Source organism: Acomys russatus, chromosome 5, assembly GCF_903995435.1.
Source record: "Acomys russatus chromosome 5, mAcoRus1.1, whole genome shotgun sequence".
Lineage (NCBI taxonomy): Eukaryota > Metazoa > Chordata > Mammalia > Rodentia > Muridae > Acomys > Acomys russatus.
Window position 1 is genome coordinate 59,763,483 of NC_067141.1, and position 23,526 is coordinate 59,787,008.

General features: G+C 42.8%; 1 protein-coding gene across 1 annotated transcript in view; it reads right to left on the reverse strand.

The window, feature by feature from the left end:
• Positions 1-6,971: 6,971 nt before the first annotated feature.
• The window catches only part of Blnk (B cell linker), a 69,087-nt gene continuing 52,532 nt past the window's right edge, over positions 6,972-23,526 (reverse strand). Inside the window, exons 12-17 of the mRNA XM_051146537.1 lie at positions 20,397-20,481; positions 19,644-19,675; positions 16,895-16,971; positions 15,465-15,548; positions 13,811-13,966; positions 6,972-7,105 (exon numbers count right to left, since the gene is read on the reverse strand). Of these exons, the coding sequence (XP_051002494.1) occupies positions 6,986-7,105; positions 13,811-13,966; positions 15,465-15,548; positions 16,895-16,971; positions 19,644-19,675; positions 20,397-20,481 (554 nt within the window). The 3' untranslated portion in view covers positions 6,972-6,985. The remainder of the gene's footprint in view (positions 7,106-13,810; positions 13,967-15,464; positions 15,549-16,894; positions 16,972-19,643; positions 19,676-20,396; positions 20,482-23,526) is intronic.

Genomic DNA, 23,526 nt, shown 5'->3' on the forward strand with positions numbered 1-23,526 from the left:
ACTACTTGAAGGCCATTAGCTTTCATATCTTGATGATTATAAGATGTACACTGAGTTGTATTCCAAAAACAGTAGTAAGGAAACAGACTCCATTTATAGAAAGGGTACAAAATAATCCACATGACTCATCTAAAGGAAAAACTAAGGAATAAATAGTATTTCTCAGTGGACTACTATAATATACTCAACTTCACTGGCTGCGTTTTCCCTCACCTTTGTCCTGTCTGCAACTCCTTCCCTAGCCTCTAGCTCTATAAGCAAATATTCTATTGCGAAGAGGGCTAGAGTGAGCTTTAAAGACCAGCACATTGCCTATTTCAAGGCATCTATATTAGCTTCTCCAGAGATGGAACTAACAAGGTATCAGCATGTTTGCAACTTCTGGTGGTTTGGTCTCTGCAGGTAGGGAGCCCTATAGATAGAGAGCCTGTAGGCTAGCCTCAGAGATACTGATACTATGGCTCAGAACATGTCTCCAAGCCTGTGAGTCCATGCAATTCTTGAGATCAAGCTAAAAAGCCGGAGAGCCAGGGTACTTTTGACATCGAAAGAGCTAGGAGTTCTGACATTCAAGGGCATCAACTGGTACCACCTAGGACTTCAAAGCCAGGGTCAGAGAAAGTGACGACCTGGAGAAAACCAGTACCCTATCCAGTCAGTCTTTACATACTGTAGTCCATAATCTCGAATAACCAGAGGGATTCTGGTTTGCAAGTTCCTGGCTGAATACAGGCAAATCTGTAAATCCTCTAAGCAGTGAGAGCTGTCTTTAGGACACATGAGTTTCGTGGCAAAGGATGTAAACCTCACAGATGCAGAGGGCTGACCACTAATCATGCAGACTCAAGAGCAATTCCTGGGAAAGTCAGACTTTAAAAATCCAGGGGCTGGGAGGAGTTGAATGGTAAGATCTGAGACAGAACTAGATTTCTGATTTTTGCCCAGCCAGGTCACTACAAAGTAGTATATCTGAGGTAGAGGTGTGTGTGTGTGTGTTTGTGAGAGAGGGGGGGGGGGCCCAGGTCCAAACAAAATCTCCAATTTGAATACAGAATTAAAATTTGATTATAATAAGTAAATGAAAATCATCAAATTAAATTTCCTAGGCTTCCATCTTAACTGTGTAAAGGAGCAAATTAAACCCAAAACAAGTAGAAAGAGGAAAATAAAGCTAATTGTGGAAATCTTCTGCAAAATGGATAATAGAGAAAATTGGCAAAAACAAACCCAGTTCTTTGGAAAGACCAGTAAGATGAACCTTTAGAAAATAGAAAATAGAATTTCTGGGAATGACAGGGATATTACCACTTATCCTTAAGAATTATATTAGAATGTTACCAACATTTTGTATCCCACTTGATACAGATAACTACTTAGAAAATACAAATTAGCAACACAGTAATACCCCTCATCTCTGAGAGAAATTGAATTTGTTTTTCACAGCATACAAGCCTCAAGCCAAATGGCTTTGTTGATGATTCCCACTAAAAGTATTAGTGAGAAATAGAAATCAGTAGCAACAAACTCATTGGTGTTGCAGAAATTGTCAGAAAACAGAGAAAGGAGCTTTTTCTTCTCCAGTCTGTGGGTTAAACAACACAGCATTATAGGCGAGTCTCAAAAGTATTTGTGCTGACTTTTAAGGCCTGGCGTGCCTTTTTCTATACAACTTTGCTCTATTTCCCTCTTAGATAGTGTCCCACCAGGAGGGAGCCTCAGCTCTGCAAGTGTGGCTTCATCCAGTGGCTGGCCTCTTCACTCACAATTGCATTCCTTTGCTGTCAGAAAACAACTTCTTCAGAAAACACCACTTCTTGATGTCATCATAAAAACTAAACATGTTAAACTACCATCATCCCTTTCAACATTTGATACTGCTCTTTGTGTGCCTGGATCCTGCAAGGGGGGAAAAAGCCACCCAAATGTCTTCTCAGACCAGTATAGCAGCTTCCCTCTTACTGGTGCGTCTGCACACAAATGGAAGTCTCCTGGTTCATCCTGTTGAAAGACTTGCCCTTGATACTCTTGACTAAGTACTTTGAGGCTAACAGTGTTGAATGAGTCACCTCTGAGGAGACATTTCTCCCTTCATCAGAGGACTCCAGCTTTTAAAGCATCCATTGTTGAAAGAACATGGGTGCCCACCAGGAGCAGCTCTCTCCTCTGTCCTCTGTATGTGTCAGTTAACTTTCCTGATGTTAATTGCTCAGACATTTGCACCAGTTGTTATAGGCCCCTCATTACTACCATTGTGTAAGCGTCTGTCCCCTCCCAGCAGGTTGTCAAGGGATAGCCTTTGAATTGTGTCTTTTATCTCAAGACTTCGTGGGCCTGCATCTGCGATGACCTGATGACCCTATATTTTGAAAAGTGGCTTTGTTCCAGGGATTTTGATGCCCTCGGAGAAACCTTCAAAGGCAAATAAAACATTCAAGCTCATTGAATAACCTGCTGGAGAATATATAGGCAGCAGGATTTTAATGAATAGGAAGCAGAAAATGGTAAGATATTTTTTAAATGTTATGTTTTGGGGGGAAAGAGATGAAACACTACAGGTGAGGAAACAAGTGATTATTAGTATTTTTATTTTACTTAACATTTTGCCCTTCAAAATTTTTTCTTATTAGAGGACAGCTTTTTAAAAAAATTTTTTTATTTATTCTTGTTACATCTCAATGGTTATCCCATCCCTTGTAAAAACAGTAATTCCTAGATTAAAAATCCTGCTTGGCCAGGCAGAGTGGTGCACGCCTTTAATCCCAGCACTCAGGAGACAAAGGCAGGTGGATTGCTGTGAGTTCGAGGCCAGCCTGGCCTACAAAGCGAGTCCAGGACAGTCAAGGCTACACAGAGAAACCCTGACTCAAAAAACCAAAAAAGAGAAGAAAAAAAGAAAAGAAAAGAAAAAAAATCCTGCTTGGTGTTTTTATAAAATGAGAACTTTGAATTGAAATGTCTGGTCATTTAGGTGCCACCAAAAAGGTCAGATGATTTATCTCCAGGCTTTATGTGCCTGACATATATACTGATTGGCACACATAAAGCTCAATGACTATTGGCTGGTTATACCAATGATAGTTCACACACCTGAATTTTTACAATTTTTATGCACTCTCTGAACAATCCTCTAAGATAAATTGCATCATCATCTCCATTTTTTGCACGGACAAGCCAAGTTCATACAGTCTGTGGCCACAGCAGCTGGGGTTGCATTTGAAGCAACACTCCAGAGGCCTGGTGCTAAGCCCCCATAAGTACCTGTTTAGGTCTTTAATGTATAGTACTTGGCCGTTTTGATAGACTAAAGTTTAAGAAGGATGTGAGTCACAGACCTGAAGCTTTGGATCTTTGGGTGTTTGGTTCATGAAGAAGCCCTAGGGGTGCAGGAACCTTGAAAAAAACTGATCGGTTTTTGTGTATGTACCTAAATGTACTTTTCTCGTTGGGCAAAGACCAGTAATGGCTTTTATGTCATTCAAGAACTTTGTAGCTACTTAAAAAAAAAAAAAAAAAAAAAAAAAAAAAGCCATGGATACAGAGAAAAATCCTAGGGGTCCTCCTGACATGTAATCGAAATAAATATCCATAAGCAGTTTTAAGTACATATATTTGAAGAATTGTTCACAGATCAGTTTTCATCTCTGCAAAGGAGATTTTAGCTAGGGGGCTGAGAGTTAATATTTAATGGGCATAAGTTGTAGGTGAATTTAAAAAATGTACCTATGTTCACTCTTGTGTCATTACTAGAAATAAGTTGCTTCGCAAATGTAAAAGCTGGTGCTTGCCGGGACAAGCAGCACACCTCGCAGCACCCCAGTAGGCAGTACATCTTGGACACCAGGCCTGTCTATCTCTGAAGCCAATGCTGTCTCACCTTGTACTATGAGGCAGCTACTGCCAGGGACATTCACTGCAACTGAGCTTCAGGGAGCAGACCTTTAAATTTTTTTCTATGAATCCTCACCTATAAGTAGAGGTCGAGTTATTGATCATTTTTTAATTCATTTTTAAATTCAGGTCAGCTCCAAAATCATGCCGTACAGATGACAAGTTTTGCTTCCTCTCAGTCCATTCTATTCTGAGGCAAAACTGTTCCCGTTGCCATAAAGTAGTTTAGCTCTCAGGGTTCAGAGTCATGAAACTCCTAGGGTGGCTGGTTCATTTCCACACAGGGCAGGCTTTGGATGGCCACGGGCCCACCTTTTCCCACCTTTGCTGTCCATTGGCACAAGCTGGCAGCCTTCCCGTCACCACAGCTGCAGTCTGCTTTGTGACATTCTTGAAACAGAGAGGACCTTCAGCGCTATGTCACGCATTCCCCTGACCCTCTCCCATCCCACCAACTAGCTTGCCTGAGAATTTCTCTGTGAAAAATCACTTTCTGATTAAGCAATGAAAATTATCGCCGGGCGTGGTGGCGCACACCTTTAATCCCAGCATTCGGAAGGCAGAGGCAGGCGGATTACTGTGAGTTCGAGGCCAGCCTGGTCTACAGAGCAAGTCCAAGACAGCCAAGGCTACACAGAGAGACCCTGTCTCCAAAAACAAAAACAAAACAAAACAAAATATAGATGAAGCTGATGGATCTCTTGGAGGTTTTCCTGGCTTCACTGAGTGTTCCAGCTGCAGAGGAAGACTCTCAAGAAGTAGATAGGAGTTACCGACCTTTTAACAGACTCTTTCTGGGAGATGGGGAAAGGTTGGCAAATGAGGTAGGATGTTTCTCCCAACATTGGAGACTAAGAGGATGCTTCTGCGGAGACTGGCTTATGAATCTCAGCTTTTGCTCCAAGAAACTCCCCATAGCTGTGCTGACTGTTAAATTACTATGGAGTTGCATTTTGTTTGGTTGTTTACAAGCTATGCTTCACCTTGTTGGAATATACCACCAGGATGGGGACAGTTGGGGACAGAGCAAAAGAGGCTGTTTTGAGCAAGGGTCCTTGTGGCAACAGAAGGAATGAATGAAGATTTACGTTAAAAAGTATTTCCATGCAGCACTGAGCAAAACTGAGAGAGTACCTGTACTTCTATCATTAGTGGGTGCTCTTTGCACAGGGCTGCCTCAGTCTTTACTGTAAATAGTTCTTTCTAGCACATTCTAAACAATTCCACTGTTTTTGTAACAGGGAAAACACTTCCTATCCAAATTTTCAAAACATATATATATGAGATTGCATTGTAAAAAGTGTCTATGAATTCTCACATCACAGGGCTGCTAATAATAAGCCACTACAATCTGATGCTTGAAGTCTTAATCAAGGTATAAATGGGTCCATGTTTCACCTCAACCCTGGAGGGCAATCTTTCCTTGCCCTTGCCTGGCTTTTGTTGGTTTGACAGTGGTCCTTGGTATTCCTTGCTTCATGGGTGCATAGTGCCAGCCCCTTGACTTCATGTGGTGTCTCCTCCTGATGCCTCTTCACAGCCTTCCATCTGTGCATGGCAGCATCTCTACTCACACTCTTTTCTTCATAAGGAACACGTTTCCTGAGTAGCACCTGTTTTATTGACTCCATATTAACTCGACTTTATCTGTAAAGCCTTGGATGTTATTCAACCCACAGTTTAGTAGTCATTAAAAAAAATACCATTCTGTTTACAACAGAGTCTGTGAGTTGTTCTGACCCATAGTCTTGGGCATCATCATCTGGCTTTTTAAAATGCATTGGGGTCACTATCTTATCCAGGGATTGTGTGTGCTCCGGTTTAATTGTTAGTCTTAATTAGCTGCCTATCATTTCAATACCATCTGAAGTACCCTGACCTATGACCCCGTGCAAGGCTGTTCACTGTAGTAACTAAATAAGAAATGTTCCCCATAGCCTTGGGCATCCAAACTTTGGTGCTCAGTTGGTGGCGCTCTTTGAGGTGGCTTCTGTGGTATGTCATGGGGGCTGGGTTAGGGGGAGAGGTGGCTTTGAGAAAGGAAAGAGCCTCACTGGTTTTCAGTTTGTCTCTGCTTCAGCCTGTGGTTGAAGTGTGAGCACGTGGCCTTCCTGCTGCAGCTGCCCTGCCTGCTGCCTCCTGCCACAACAGGCTCCAGAACCTCAAAGCCAAATAAAGCTCTTTCCTCTGCCAGTTGCCTTGGTTATGCTGTGTTATCGCAGCAACAGAGAAGAAACTAACGGAATCCTTTGGATTCACCAACACAGCCTTATCTCCTCGTGTCCTCTGGAGTATTTTTCTAGCATCTGGCATTTCCAATTGGTTTTTCTATCATCTTTTCAAACTCCATCTGATAGATGCTCTGATCAAAGGAGGAATGCTTATTTCTAATAGGCAAAGCTAACAACGCAATCTGGCAGAAGAACTAGAAAATTCATTCCTTGATACTTCTCTCTGTGGCTGGAGGCACGCATAGATTTGTTCCACTCCCCACCCTGCTTTGTCTGCCACATATTATCTTTAACACTTTAATCTATACATTATGAGTTAAAGCTGGGTGTGGCAGCGCACACCTCTAGTCCCAGCACTTGAGAGTCAGAGGCAGGTGGATCTCTGTAAGTTCGAGGCCAGCCTAGACTACATAGTGAAAATCTGGCCCAAAAGGAAAACAAAAAAAGTTTAACTAAGATACAATTGTCAAGCACCTGCTCCATTCAGGCTCAGTGATTGCTATAAGGGCCTAAATTTCCCAGCAGCTTTGTTGCATCCAAGAGTATAATTTTATTAGCTTAAAAATACAGTGTTGTTTTCTTATGTCTCTGACAATGTATTACACCTGATTCTTTTAAATATATTTATTTAGAGAATATTAGTAGCATCATAACTGAACCTTCCCAGCTATTGCTTCGTCAGGCAATAGAAAAGCACTTGTGAACATCTCATGAAGGAGTGGATTTGCCACCCCGGTGGCTTCACTCATCTCTTTTATTGCTGATGATTCGTATCCAGAATAGGACGTTTTCTCAGAAGAAGAAACGGGGGGGGGGGGGGGGGGGGCACGGGAAATGTCTGAACAGCGGCGTTGACGTCTCTTCCTTTACGACACCTTCACAGCATATTTCAGTCTTGTGGAATCTTTTGTGTTGTTCTGACTGTCAATAAGAACCAGCGGGTTGTGCTGGTGATTCTTGATGATTTCCACGACACTTCCGAAGTACTAGAGAAGGAAGGCAAGGAAGGCAAGTCAACTGCTGTGTGCGCGTGCGTGTGCGCGTGCGCCCTATGCCTCGCCTCTCCTCTCTCGCTCACTCGCTCTCTCTCTCTCTCTCTCTCTCTCTCTCTCTCTCTCTCTCTCTCTCTCTCTCTCTCTCTCTCTCTCTCTCTCTCTCCCTCCTCTCTCTCTCTCTCCTCCCTCTCTCTCTCTCTCTCTCTCTCTCTCTCTCTCTCTCTCTCTCTCTCTCTCTCTCTCTCTCTTCCCTGCTCTCTCTCTCCCCTTCCCTCTCTTTCTCTCTCTCTTCCTCCCTCCCTCCCTCTCTCTCTCCCTCTCTCTCTCTCTCTCTCTCTCTCCCTCCATCCCCACCTCGCTCTCTCGCTCTCTAATTTAGTTTTTCGAGACAGGGTTTCTCTGTGTTATCTTGGCTGTCCTGGACTCACTTTGTAGACCAGGCTGGCCTCGAACTCACAGTGATCCACCTGCCTCTGCCTCCCAAGTACTGGGATTGCAGGCCTGTGCCACCACGTCCGGCACCTTCCACTGTCTTAAGCCATTCTCGGCTATTGGGTCTCAGCTGACATTCTGCCTGGAAGTGGCCATCTATTTTAACCAAAGCTGGAACCTGCACGGAGGAGTGAGGCTCTAGATTTCCCTGTGTTCAGTAAGACCCAAGCTGCATGGACAGCTTCAATGAGAATACCTACTTAGACAAATTACCTCTTTGATTATGAGGCAATATTTTTTAAATGTTTTGCTAAATGTCTTTAAATATTTGCTTCTGATCAGGTGTAGTGGTGGCACACTCCTTTAATCCCAGCTTGTGAGGCAGAGACAGATGATCCCGGAGTTCAGGCCAGCCTGGGCTACAGACTGAGTTCCAGAACAGCCTCAGAGAAACCCTGCTTGAAAATCTAAAAAGAAAAAATTAATAAGAAATTTAAAAATTGCTTCTTATTGTCAAACATGTAACTGCCATGTGGCAGATTTCTTTATATCCCTTACAAAACAAAATTATCTGTAATGTTGCACAAATCTTGACAATCTCCTAAAAGTCCATGTACTAAAGTCAAGGTTCCCACACTGCTGCTATTGTTAATTGAGTGGAATCTTTAAGAAGCAGGCCTCAGCAGGTGGCACACGCCCTTAATCCCAGCACTTGCGAGGCAGAGGCAGGTGGATCACTGTGAGTTTGAGGCCAGCCTTATCTACACAGCGAGTCTAGGACAGCCAAGTCTAAACAGAGAAACCCTGTCTCGAAAAAACCAAACCAAAGCAAAACAAAACAAAACAAAACACCCAGCAAAGCCAAGCTACTGTTGACCTTCAAAACTGAGCCAAAATAACCCTTTCATCTTCCTAAGTTGGTTATGTTAGGTATGTTTGTTACAGTGGTGGAAGCCAAGTGAAACACAATTGATATAATAAATTACTCTTAGGATTCAGTACCAGAAAAACTTATTTCCTAGATGCATTTATATTTTTGTTTTCTTCTCTAAACAAGAAGGGAGAGAGATTCATGAACCATCTTATTTCTATCTGTACTTGGCTGCTTGTAAGCTTGGAGCTAACTTAGTGCCAAGGTAATAGAGAAGTTCCCTGCTATGTTCTCACCATACGTATTAATCTATATTTGAATCTCTCATGTCTGTAACTCTTAATTTAAGGATGTCAGAAAGTTTGTTTTGAAAAAAATGATCAAAGTTTTAAATGAAACACTAAAGGAATATAACACAGACCATGAAACAAAATGCATTAAGTATACAAAACCTCACAGTTGTCAACTAAGTACGTTTATCATTTTTAAAGGAACTGATCTGTAATAGTTCCACAGTCTATGGAACTGGTATCTATTGACTTTTTTTTTATGTCCCTTAACATTTTAAGTATAGTTAGCCATCTTGGTACAATGCAATTTAAAAGTTGTATTGATTGTTCAGGTGGCTTCCATGATCTACATAATGAATAAAAGTATACTCATAACACTTGACAACTTCTCACATGAAATCAGTTGTGTTTTAGATGTCTGGCCATCTGAATGTTAGACTGCGGAGGAGAGGCAAGTGGGGAGGGCTTTCAAATGCTTTCACCTTTACCCTCCCACTCCCTAAGCCCCGCCCTCCAGTCACTCAGCATCCTTGCAACTGCCAGTGGTGGAATTCCTCTGTGAGAAATGCCATGAGACAGTCATGGGGGAGCAGGCACAGAATCTTGTCAAGCCAAGTACAGTCAGAAATTCAGAAAGGAAAGGGCTAGGAGATGAGTTACCCAAGCTCTTTGATGCTGAACTCCAAGTTTTAAAAAAGTGTGTTCTGAGCTCAGGAGACACGGAAGATTTGAATTGAGTTGGAGATTATTTGAGACATGAAGTGGACTTGAAGCATATTTGTGGTTGAAATAAAAGATAAACTGGGGATTACTTAGTTGCTGCTTTCCCTCCATTTCCTTTATTTGTGTCCATATTAGTTCAGTATATTTTATATTTCCAAATATGTATGGAAAACAACTGGTTCAATAACTCAATATCTCATGGACAATAAAATAGAGCAGTCATCAAAGCTATGAGATTACTTTACTGTGCAAGCCAAAACAACTTCATGAAAAGGTAAACAATTAATTAACTGATTTATTATATTATATTATATAAAAATAGAAGTAGAGAAACAATCTTTAAAAACATATGTATAGAACACATTATTCTCATGAGTGTCACATGGTTCCTCCTGCTGTATGTAGTTTGTTTTATACATATATAATAAAATAAAAGTATTAAAAAATAAAATAAAAACACATGTATAGTTGATATTAGATAGCCCAATTTCATTTTTCTATTTATATGTTCAGTATATTGAAAACATCACTTTTTCTTATGAACAATTTAAAGGAGTTTTTTTTAGTTGATTTTCAGCATAGGCAGACACTATTATAATAATCTACTACATATTTTAGTCCAGAGGCTGCTTATGCTGAGAGTGTAGAAAAGGATTGACCTATTAATTCTGAGGTGGAGAAGAAGGTTCTTAGGCCAAGAGGAACTGAAGAATTCCTGTTGACTAGTGTGGTTGTGGTTGTGTGTGTGTGGCAAGGAAGCCCACAGCCTCTCAGAGTTCAGAGTTTATATAAGAAAATTTCAGGACCTGTGAGCAGGACAGCTCCCCAGCTCCCCATTTTTCTGCCTCTGGTAGGTGAGCCACAGCCCTGAGAGGACTTGGAAATGAAGCCACTCCTGGGTCTGTCCTGGCAGCATTTTGCCACCATTTCCTAACACTGATTATGATTAAAAGCTTTTTTCTTCTTTTTTTCTTTTTCTGGTTTTCAAGACTGAGTTTCTCTGCGTGGACTTGGCTGTCCTAGACTCCCTTTATAGACCAGGCTGGCCTTGAACTCATAGCGATCCATCTGCCTCTGCCTCTTAGAGAGATGGGACAGCAGGTGTGTGTCACCACACCTGGCTGGTTAAGGAACATTTTTAAAGAGGGTTTTTAGGACAAAGCTTCTAGCAGGATGAAAGGTTTTCTGAGCAGAGGGAAGCAGGCAGAGACGTGTAGGTTTATCTTGATTCCTTCAGTCATCCATCCCTCTTACTACCGCCAGGGAAGCTCTTGTGATAAATTGTGATATGTTCATTCTGTTTGTTTGGCACAGCTGTGAAGCTAAGTGCAATTGTAAGTAAAGGGATAGAAAATGGAACGGGACAGTTATTTAACTTGCTAAATGACAATGCAGTTCTGCTCTTGATCGTTGTTCTCAGTGCAAGAGTTGTCTTTTCTAATCATCTGAGACTTCATCTAAAACCTCAAGCTATAAAAACCCTCAAAGAAAACACTAGACAGAAGATGTTACGATACTGGATTCCGCAATGGTTTCCCACATGTGACACAAAGGACACAGGCCCCAAAGCCAAGATACATAGATGAGACTACATACAATTCAAAATGTTTGTCTGTCAGAGAACAAATCAACAGAGTGAAAGGTAAACAAAGTAAGGAGGGGACATTTTCATACAGAGCTGGCTTCGGTGCCACAGGCCTCTAGCCTAGCACTCGGGAGGAAGAGACAGGAAAATCTCTGAGTTCAAGGCCAGCTTGTTCTAGAAAGTGAATTCTAGGACAGCCAGGGCTACACAGAGAAACCCTGTCTCAAAAAAAACAAAACAAATGGACAAAACAAAAATCACCAAACTCAACAACAGCACAAACTGGAAGACTTGATTGGAAAGTATACAAAAAGGCTTAGATGAACATTTCTGTACAGTGGCCAACAAACATATGAAAAGACACTGAGTGATACACTAGTCATCAGAGGAAAGTGAATTAGGTACCACGGCACATCCTAAAGATGGCTGCTATAACAAACAACTCAGAAAATAACAAGTAACGAGTGTTGGTGGGATGTGAAGTTGAACGCTTGAAGCACTGTGGGTGGGGCTCATTAAATGATGCTGATGCCAAGATGCTTATGTGAACATGATCAAGATGGTCGATAATAGTGTTTTTATACGTGTGCCTTAACCACATTTTTTTTTAGAATACAAAATGAATGCCATGATCTTGCCTATAACTATTCAACTAACAATTGAATTCAGATCGTGTCCACTAAAGTACTCCAATGTACTCCAGCTTTGGAAAGGCACGGTATACAAGGCATAGTTCCTGGCCTCAGTACTGGAGAAGAGAGGTGTATCAGTAATTATGCTTTGTTTTTTAAATAACAATGCTGGGTGTGGAAAAGCGTAGCTCTTTCTGAATGTATCTTTTTAAAAAAATGTTTCTTCCTTCTTTCCTGACTCCCTCCTTTCTTTGTCCATTCCTTCTTCCATTTTAAAAATTGAGGCTTCACTTTAAATCCCACCCTAGACTTGAACTCACAATCTTCTAACTTCAACCCCCCAAGTGTTGGCATTACAGGTAGATGCCACAACACTCGCTCTGGTTTTCTTTTTCTTTTTTTTCTCTCTCAAGACAGGGTTTCTCTATGTAGCCTTGACTGTCCTGGACTTGCTTTGTAGACCAGGCTGCCTCCCAAAAGCTATGATTAAAGGCGTGCGCCACCACTGTCCGGCCACACTCACTCTTAAGTGGCTCTTTGCTTGAACCTTGTTTGTGCTATTTTCTCTGTTTAAGCTATCCTTCCCACCACTACCCCTTTTTTTCCTTCCCCCAGCTTTCATTCACTCCACAGACTCAAAATCAACCCATCATTCAAGGTGAGAATCAATATTCCTTTCTGGACCACTCATGGGGGTGGCGGGTGGAATAAGATTGACACCCGTAGGCCCACGCCTTTGAATGCCTCGTCATCAGGGAGTGGCACCATTTGAGCAGGGCTAGGAGCTGCGAGCTTATTGGAGGAAGTGTGTCAGCGGTGGTGGTTTTTGAGATTTCAAAAGCCACACTAGGCTTAGTGTTGTTCACTTTGCCTACAAATCAGATTGTAGCTCTTAGTGACTGCCCCAGTGCCAGCTTGCTGCCATGCTCCCCACCATGATCATAATGAACTGAGCCTCCAAAACTTTAAGCAAGCCCTGTTTCAGTGTTTTTCTTATTAAGAGTTGCCGTGGTCATGGTGTCTCCTCATAGTGGTAGAACCATGACAAAGACCATGGGTTATTCAAACTCTCACTCCAAGATTCCTTTATGGGAACAGGCTAGCTAAACAGAAACATGCCAAGTTTTCATTTTGCTCCCAACTAAAGACATTTCTGTTGGTTATTTAAGATCTATGTATTTCATTACATAAGCTCATCTCAGCCCAAGAGTTATAGCCCAATGTTTCAAATCAAGTTGTGAGTTCTCAAGTCCTTCCCTGATCACCTTAGTACAAGAGTTGAGTTTCTAGGCTTTGATTTGGGGTGCTAGTCCATGACCTTGATTCTGGCAACCTTAATTTGATTTGGCATTTCAACTTTCATTTATAGGTTTTCTTGGACTAATAAACAATATCAGATTGCCCTCTCTAGGTGAGAAGGGGGTGAGGAGATGGTTCAGTGGATAAAGCCCTTGCTGTGCACGTGTGAATACGGGAGTTCAGATCCCCAGTGCCTATACAAATGCCAGGTGGGCATAGTGGCCTGCCCGTAATTCTAGTGCTCAGAACACAGAGCCAGGGGATGCCCGGAACAGGTGGCTAGCTAGAGCAACTACATCCAGTCAAAGACCCTGCCTCAAGCACTAAGGTAGAGAGTAATCAAGAAAGACCTCCCAAATATTAGCCTCAGGCCTCCACACACACACTTCCCCACATGCATACCATACACACACACACACACACACATGTAATTTAAAAATTAAACACAAATACTAGCATATGTATCACACCATATTTCTTTTGCTTTCCCATAAGATATGCTAGAGTGTGTATCATATACTACGTCATATAATATTATGTTACTGTACATGTCATTTCATCTTACTTTCTACTTTATCACATTTGTACAACCAAAAGGCCGGGTACTTTTGTATTATTTTCCTTTATCTCTAGCACCTAAATAGAGCATGCTGCCACTGTGTTCAAAACACAGATGTGGAGCTGAGTTGAAAAGAAGTTACAGCCATCATATTGGTGCCTTATGTACTCCTGTATTCAGGGGGTTATAAGTTCAAGGCCAGCCTAGGCAAGGGAGTTTCAGGGCCCACCTAGGCTGCATACTACAATTCTGTCTCAAACTAAATAAGAAAGTAAGTAAACAATAGAGAAACAATAAGTACTAACCTCTTCTCCATTTTTCTTCTTTCCCAAAGCATATTGTTTGGTTGCCTCAATAAACCGCACAGGGATATTATATACTCGCTTATTAAAAAATGCAACTAGTGTATATGGCTGTTTAGAATCGTGGCCAGAGCTTTTCCGAATAAGAAATGATCCATCCTGTTTAATAAAGGAAGAGCATAGTGATGGTATTAGTTTTAGTTCTATAAGCTAGATATCAGATTGTGAAGAGTATTTTATTATTTTCAAATATGATTTAGCTCCACATTTTTTGTTATTGCTTAGAAATTGTTTTTATTATTTTCTAAGAAAACCATTTATTAAAACAGATACTCAAACTTGAATAATGTCAGTGCTAGCAGCTGATGCGTTAACAGAGGTGATGTCCACATTTGGGAGGTAGAGACGTGTAAAAAGGGCACAGTAAGGTCAAACCTAGAGTCTCCTGAGCTACAGCCCATGTTTGCGAGTTCTCTAAGGGAAACCTACACTGTAAGAAGAAAGCAGAAGAGAAAACTCTTGCCTCAACAGACTTATGTTAAAGTAGAAAAACTACAAAAATACTACAATATGTATTAAATATTCTATTAAAATAGTTTAGAATCATACATTTTAAAAAGCTTTATGGACAAAACCATGACCTAAAAGATAGGAAGAAGAGATGCAACAATGGGTGATCGGCCTTAGGAATGAATTTGAAAAAAAAGACAACAAAACAAAACAAAACAAAAAAACCAAAATAACAAAAACTTATCTCATAAATAAGAGAATAATATTTACAGGAGTGCCTGGCACTAAGTAAAGTCCAATAAAGATTTAATGTGTGACCTGGAGTAAGCCATGGAGATGACCATAACACTTAAAATGGCTGACAGCGATGACCACCACAGAGTGACACAGAGGCCTTGAGACAACTCTGAAAGACTTGTGCCTGATTGTTCTACCTCCAAAGGGTGGGGAGTCAGCCTCAAAACACACCCTCTCCCTAACCCACTCTTTTTCCCTAGTATCCACCCTTGGAGCCCCCAAAAGATGGTCATTTTTCCCCTAACTAGTGCGGGCTGGACAAGAAAGAAACAAAAACTGAGGAAAACTTGTTGGAGACATCCCTAGAAGGCCTTCTGGTCTACCAGCGATTCCAGTCTAGGCAGAGCAAAGGACCCTCACCAGCTGATTCATGGCACTTCAACAAGGACTGAAGCTTTAAAAAAAAAAAAAAAAAAAAAGAGGTGGGGCGGGGGTAGGGGGAGAGCAGAAGAAGAGAATAGGAAACTTTAATCTTGCATTATTCTGTCTGTCCCTAAGGTTGAGCTCTCAAAAATAAACTTCCAGGTAGTTTCTGCTGCCCTCATCCAGGTTTTCAATCCCACAAGTTGGTTCAGAACACCCTGTCTGCCCTCACTCCAAGGCTGGGCTTCCACAGCATCGTGTCTTCCCCAAACCTCTCCTGCATCCCACTTCTCTCCATTGTTTGAGGGGTAGTGGAGCCCCTGGAGTCTTGAAATTAAAGGTAAATAGGAAGGAGATGAAAACTCAAAGTGGGTGCTCCCAAGAGAGGAGAAAGTGCAGGGAACTAGCCCCTGCACCTGCGCCTGGGCAATTACTAGTTGGATTTATGATGAGCTGAGGGCAGTGTGGCATTTGGGGGTGCCCAAACCTTGTTGGATCTGTGCAAAGCCTCTTCGGCAGACTTGCGGTCACAGGCACCAGCATACCAGGGCTTACCGTGAAGTTCAGCTTCCTGTGGGACAGAGGCATTGGGAAACATGAGCTGGTCCTCACAGTGTGTGAGAGTTTAACCTACAGAAACAATAATCTACATCTTCCAGCGCTGTTAAAGTGAGTTTTGTGCTTCCTTTGACCAACCACAAGGACTATATGGCCAGCTCTTTCCTATTTGGTGTTAGCTGCTAAATTTAGTCCTAAAACATAAATGGACCTCACTAGGTTCCTGAACCATTTTTCCTTCTGAATCAATTGTATACTCTTTTCTCATTGTGCTACTCTTCTTTTTCTTCTTCTTTTAATTATTTGTTTTTATTTTATGTGTATTGGTGTTTTGCTTGCATGTGTGTCTGTGTGAGGTTGTCAGATTTGGCATTACAGACAGCTGTGAGCTGCCATGTGGGTGCTGGGATTTGAACTTGGGTCCTCTGGAAGAGCAGTCAGTGCCCTTAACTGCTGAGCCATCTCTCCAGCTCATGCTCTTACTCTTGATGCTTTATAGAGTGCTTCATAATTTCAGTGTGTGCTCATATGTGCTTAGGAGTGTGTGTGTGTGTGTGTGTGTGTGTGTGTGTGTGTGTGTGTGTGTGTGAATATGTGTATGTGTGCAAGTGTACCAGATATCACATTAGATCACATTAGGTCCTTGGGGGCTGTCCACCTTGGTTTTTGAATTAGTAGCTCTTACTGGGATGAAGCTTAAAGGATTAAGCTGGGCTGGCCAGCTGGCCAACCCCAGGGACTGGCTTATGAATACATTAGCATCAGGCCCTCTTTTTGTTTTGTTTTCTTTTGTTCTGTTTTTTGGGGCTCAGGTGCGATTCAAACCCTCACGCTTGTGCAGCAAGCAAGCACTTCACCAACTCAGCTGTTTCCCAGCTCCCAGTTGCCAGGGCCTCAGCCACATCATCTTACTTGATTTGGACAAATGAGGGCACTTATCACCTCTGCATTTTTACATAAGCTCACAGAGACTTATTTAAGGGCACACAGTCCCTTCTCTGCCTCTTTTTATATGTTCTGTTTGATATAGGCTTTCACACCATAAGTCTCCACAGGTCTATTCTGAGGAAATTATAAAGTTTAAATAAATTCTATGTGAGAGGAATAACAACAAAAACAACACATTCCCTCCCTAATTTAAAGACACGTTAATTGTTATTTGGGGCATCTGGAATAGAAACAGGAATAAATGGGGCAAGGTCTCTCTTAGCCACTGGAAAAAACAAAAACAAAAACAGGGCACTCTGTATCCACCAGGCAAGACTCCATCCTGAGCCTTACTCCAAAGTTGTCTCCTCAGAAGATGTCCTTTCCTGAATCCCACCCGAAGCAGTCCGAGGATACAAAGCTCAGGCTTACCTGGTCTGCCAAAGTGGAATTAGATGGAAAGTTTGGTAATGGTCCATCCACAGTGGGACTTCCCGCTTCTGGAAACCCTGAAAGAGATGTGAAAACTCCATGAGTGGTCCCTGGTTCCTGTGCGGTGTAGTGCCCATGCGTCATTGCTGAGCCAGCACTATGGACCACACAGAGCTGAAAGATCCTTAGCGTAGTGCTGCTCAGAGGGCAGTCTTGGGACCCCTTTCAGTCCCCAACATCCTTCCAGGTGTTTGGGAGGTCTTTGCTTTTGGCAAATACATATCCTTGAAAAGCCTGGGTTTTTCTTCTTATATTTCATCAAGTATAGCAACTGACTATTGGCTCTAGGCATTTGAAAGCTCTGTCAAGTTAGACCTGGTAACGCAGACTGTAATATCAACTACAAGGAAATTGAGGCAGGAGGCTCACAAGTTCTGGGCTACACAGTGAGACCCTGTCTCAAAAGTAAATAAAATTTGTAAATGTTGTCGGGGGTCAGTCTACACACACACACACACACACACACACACACACACACACACTTGTTTTGGAATACTTTTCATAAACATATTTATGTTAGTGATAATGAATTCAATGTAATTTTTTAAATGGGCTAGTTAACAGTTTTCATTTTTTAAAGCTTTAATAAGAAGAAGCAGTCTTCTCATGCTCCATTTTGAGAGTCATGCAACACATAAAAGTCAGGGGTATTCGGTCCACACCTCCGCTGCTCTAACCTACAGCTTTGAAAATAGTCTATCTGCTGAATGGATTATGATTCTGTTGTTAAGTCATTTAATTATTTTTATTTTATTATGCAGGGTCATTTCATGAACACACACAAAGTATTTTGGACATATCTCCCCCGTCTCCCTTCATCAACAGCTTTTGTTTGTAATATATTTATTATTAGTAGGAAAAAATGTTTAAACCATAGTTACTTGGGATCTCCAGTGAACTATAAAAGTTTAAAAGTGGTCTCAAGGTGAAAATGTTTGAGAATTCTTGCATTAAAGCAAAAACTCTCTCAAGTTTAAAGTCTGACAATAGAAACACAAGAAACAGAAAACACTCGGCTGCAGCTGCTTTCTCCTTTTCTTTCTTTCTTTCTTTCTTTCTTTCTTTCTTTCTTTCCCTCCTTCTTTCCTTCTTTCTTTTATTCTTGTGTGCCTGATGTGGATCTAGGCATTGCGAGATATAAACATACATACGTACATACATACATATGTGCGTGCGCGCGCACACACACACACACACTGCTCTGCCTTCCTGGAACTTGACCTTTAAAGGGCTGAGCAGTGAAGACGTAAGCTACCCACGCAGCACTGAGAGTCATAAGCGCTCTTGAGAACAATGAGCTGGAAGGCAGTTTCATTGAGGTGGCTTTGGGACAGGTAGGAGCAACAAAGTTGGGAGGGTGGTCAGACTTCCCCAGGGCACCTTCTATGGGGTGCTGGCTGATTTCTGAGACAGCCAGGGGAAAACCAAAAACTAACACTTTAAGAATCATGGAAATGATCTGGGACGTCTCTGTTTTCAATGTTTTGTCTTTGCTCCATTGTTTTGTGGCAGGACCTGAGCACCTCAATCTCAGAGGAAACATTCCCGGACCACCCTATCTAAGATGGCAGCTCACACGTTCCATCAGTATCTACTTCACACCACCTTGCTCTTCATGGCACTCGAGGGTTGCCTAATATAGGACTGTTGATCTCTTTGTTTGTTGTCCGCCTCCTGACTCCTTCAGCAATACTATAACTTTCATCAGAGCAAGGCCATTCATTCATCCTAGTTTCTCCTCAGCCCAAAACTGTGGCTGGTACATGGTAGAGAGATGATCAGTAACAAATGAAAGAGTGACTCGGTTTGGAAAACAAAAGATAAAACAAAGCTCTTTAAGATGAAAAATAAATTTCTATAGACAGATCCTTTTCATTTTGTGTTATTAGAATTAACAGAAAAACTATGCATTATGAGTTTCATTTTATTTAAAGTGAACCAAAAATGCTGGGCATAACGGCACATGCCTTTAATCCCAACACTCGGGAGGCAGAGGCAGGTGGATCGCTGTGAGTTTGAGGCCAGCCTGGTCTACAAAGTGACTCTAAGAAAGCCAAGGCTACACAGAGAAACCCTGTCTCAAAAAACCAGAAAAGAAAAAAATGAACCAAAACATAATTAAAAACTATAAAAAACAATTTATGTAGCAAAAAATACAAATGTGTTTTAAATGCCAATTTCTGTTTATTTCAATGGTTAATCTTGATTATTTTGGAATGTAAAGTTTCTTTTTTTTTTTTTTTTTTTTTTTCTTTTTCTTTTTTCTTTTTCACCTCCTACATTGAGTTGAAAGAAAATGAAGGGTGGGGGTGGTTATAGTCTGTGCATCCAACTTGTCTGACTCATATATGCATATATTAAAGATTGTAGTATTAATTGCATATGTTTGTGAGTGCAGGAGCTCACAGATGCCAAAAGAGGACATTGGTCCCATGGGGTTGGAGTTACAGTCCTTTGTGAATGCTGGGAACTGAATTCAATTTCTGATTCATCTCACCAGATTTGTGTGTGTGTGTGTGTGTGTGTGTGTGTGTGTGTGTGTGTGTGTGTGATAGTAGGAAGCATTTTAATTGAATGATTAATAAAACACTATGCTCCATTTATAGCTCAGTGGCAGAGCACTTATCTACGCCCATGCCTGGCCCCAGCCTCCACCAATGGTGGACCATCATGATCTCATTGTACTTACTTGGCAGAGGTACAGGCTTCTGGTGGACAGGTCTGAAAGGAAGAAATGCAGGGTAAGTAAAGGGCAGAGCACAACACAGAACCTGGAGGCTGGAGACGGAACGGGCAACAAAACCTTTGGAAAAAACAAGACTTTCCCCTTTAGGTTTGAGGTAGGAGCCTTGATGGAAGTGTTCTATGTTAGAGGAGACCAGTCACCTGAAGAATGGGTCCTTGAAATTCTACAGCTTTGTAAGTTGCTTAACAGCTTTCCAGATTTAATTAAGAAGCAAGGAAACACTGGCTCCCTGTGTGACCTTGCATGACAAGGAGTTCCCATAGCAACAAGAAGAAACTCATTTTTTTAAAGGGAAGGAGTCTGCTGTGGGGGCCGGGGGTAGGGGGAAAGAGCTAGCTTGTGATCTGTTATGCCTATGCTCTGGAAACTGAGGCAGGAGAGTCATGCAGCCAAGGGCAGCCTGGCTGCATACATAAGGAATTCCAGGGCAGCTGGGGCTACAGAGTGAGAGCTGGTCTTGTTAAAAAAGTAAATAAATAAAAGGGTCGGAGAGGTGGGTGCTTCCTGCTCTTTGAAGGAGCCCTGTGTTCAGTTTCCAGTGCCCACATTGGATGAGTCCCACCCGTGTAACTCCATGGGACTTCCAATAGCATCCTTACACACATGCGTCATCCACGCACATATAGACATCAATACAGCATCAAAGTGAAAACATTTTTAAAGAACAAACAAATAAATAAATGGAAGGGTTCTTACTTCTGGGTGGGAGGATACACTGGTGACTGCACAGTGTCTTGTCTGTGACTAGAGCCTCGGTGGCGTTCAGCAGGGACAGGCTTTTCTGGAATAGGAGAGGTCTCCCATTAGTATCAAAGTGGAATGCTTGTCCCTAGCCCCCAAATACAGCCTGCCAGATGTCTCCCCAATATCCTGTCCTCTAAGGAGTTCCCAGTCTGTGTACTTGTCACCCTCCTGGCTCTCAGGGCTACGACTCCCTCGCGAGCAGTGTCATGGACAGGGTTACCTCCGTGCTTCTCCTTTCGGGCAGTGTACATGGAGACAGAACCCATGGGTCCTGGACTCTAAGTGTCTGCGCACAGGTGGGTGCCGGGAGATGAGCAGGCTTCACAGCCTCTGCTTTCTGTGCAGCCTCCCTTCGGGTGTTACCATGCCTTCCTGTGTCCTGATTAGTCAGGAAATGCAGTGTAAGTAACCTACTGCTGAGGAGAGGGAAAAGTCTTGGGATTTATGAATGATGTGCTCCTTTTGAAAAGTGAATTGAATCAAAGTCTAGGTTACCGTCCAGTGTGTATACTACTTGGATCTCAGCATATTCTTGAGGAAGGGTAGAAAATAGGCATAAACATGGAACTTAAGAAATGTCTGTTGAAGCCGGGTGGTGGTGGTGGCTCGTGTCTTTAATCCCAGCCCTCGGGATGCAGAGGCAGGTGGATCTCTCAGGTTGAGGCCAGCCTGGTCTACAGAGTGAGTTCCAGGATAGCCAGGGCTACACAGAAAGGCCTTGGAGAGAGAGAGAAAGAGAGAGGGAGAGGGAAGAAGGGAGGGAGGGACGGAGGGGGAGAGAGAGAGAGAGAGAGAGAGAGAGAGAGAGAGAGAGAGAGAGAGGAGAGGGAAGAAGGGGGGGAGGGACGGAGGGAGAGAGAGAGAGAGAGAGAGAGAGAGAGAGAGAGAGAGAGGGAGGGAGAAGAAATGACTGTTGAAGCTCATAGGGAACTTTACTAGTGAGACAAAGAAAAGCAAAAGTCACAGGAACTTCAAAGAGAAACCGCGAGAATTGCTGTCAGCGATGCACGTCCGTGCACTGGTGCTCAGAGAGCCTTGGACTCCAAAGCTATGTCAATTGTGTGGCAGGTTATTTTGAACCGTCAAGCTAGCTTAGTGTTCAGTTCTCTAAAGCTCAGAAATTCCCAAAGGAGCACAATGGAAACACATTAGGTTCCAGCAGCCGTAAGCTTTGACCACACTCCGTTGTCTTCTGATTCTGTCAGATGGGGCCTTGCTATCTTTTAAAATCTCCATTTTGGTTGGGCTGTGACAGTTCCCATAATGACAGTAATTTCTCTCAGACTGTCCAAATATCCAGAAATGAGCTCAGGCTGGACTATAGGATTTCTGGTGGTTAGATAAAAGCCAGCATTCCCCAAGGGACTGGTGGAAGTGGTTCCTATCTGCCAAAAGGAGTCATGCGGATACCTGTGGAACCTATCAGGAGAGTAAAGTTCTGGCCTCTGGGCTCCCTCAGTGTCACAGGTACCTGTCACACATCCCAAAGTCCACGCTAGCAACCTCGTCTTTCTGACTGCCTCCTCTATCCTAAACTCCCTCCAGCTCACAGACTGCCGCCCCCCCCCAGCTGCTCATTATTCTTATAACCTGGCTAATCCCACTGTTTTATTCTCTGCAGTGCTCATTATTCTTATAACCTGGCTAATCCCACTGTTTATTCTCTACTCCCCTTCGCTGCGCTCTATTCTCTATCTCTCGTTATCTCATTATCTCCACTATTGTCTTCTGCTTCCAGAGCCCTGGCCATATTCAGTCCACTTTCTCTTTCTGCTTTAGACATTTCCAGATGCCTGCCTGTTTTCTCTCCTATCTGCAATAAAATATTAACCCTGTTATGGATCAGTCATGTCAGCAGTTTTTTCCTGCACCCACTAGCATACAAGAACACAAGTAGGTTGTTTCTCTGGATTCCTGACTTCCTGCCCTAGGGTCCCCCAGTCATGAGTGTCTGTGTGTCTGTCAGTCATCTTGGATTCTTTACCTGACTAGTCACTGGTCACCCAAGCAATAGCCAAATGCCAGCTGAAAAAGGAAACTTCTTTTCAACCTGCACCCAGCTTGTAAGTGTGTAAGAGTGTGCCCCCTAGCCCCAACATCACCTGCCCAAATAAAACCCTGCATAGTCTCAAGTGCCTGGTTTCCTTGTCTGCCCTTCTCATTTCACAATCCTGAGGTCTCCTCCCCAGGGCAAAAGACATCACATTCTCCCTTTGGCCTTAGGTGGCCCTGGCCTAGCCTCTTGGAGTGAGTTCAAAGGAAGCAGCCAGCTAAGCCCCTCTGTGGGACTGGATGGGACGGACGCCCTGACAAGGATTTCCAAGCAGCAGGGAACATGCCAGCAGCCCAGTCCAACTTGGTTTTGGAAACTCCTGATGCCTTAAAGTTTGCACAGAGGCCTCAGGTCACTAGGATTCCTGCTTATCAGGCTGAGAGACTGGAAAGACAAGCAAGACATGCACGGGATGTCCAGGAACAGAAAAACTTCAAAGGGGGACAGAGGACCAGAGGACAGCAGAGGAGGAGGTGGGGTAGAAAACAGCCTGGGGAAAGGAAAGAAGAAGTGGAAGATAGAATTGCGGGGGCGCCGGGGAGGGGTTGGGGGGACGGACAGACCCTAGTGGTGCAATAAAAGCAGAGATGAGAGTTGCAATGAGTGCTCAGAAAGGAAAAAAAGCCACTGTCCCATGAGCAGGGACATCACATGCTCTGTGTAGCCACTGACTGAGGACGAGGCCAAAGGACAAGTACTGAGATGAAGCATAGGGCGCCTCATGTGTGGAGTTGTGTGGGGCAGGACTTCAGCGTCTCTATGTTGACATCATGAATGGATCTTACATTCTCATTCCTGTCCCCATTCATGCTTTTCAAATGCAATTTTTAAGTGGGATTATTAAAAAAAAAGAAAAGAAAAAAAAAAGCACATTTGTTTGTGAGTTCCGGTGAGACAGAGGCAGAGAAGCATTTGAAGATGTACTATTTGAACTCTAAACACTTAGCAACAGAACTTCTTTAAATAAACAGAGCTTTGGAAACCCATTACCTTGTCTAAGCTGTTAGTTCTGGGACATGCAGGTGGCTC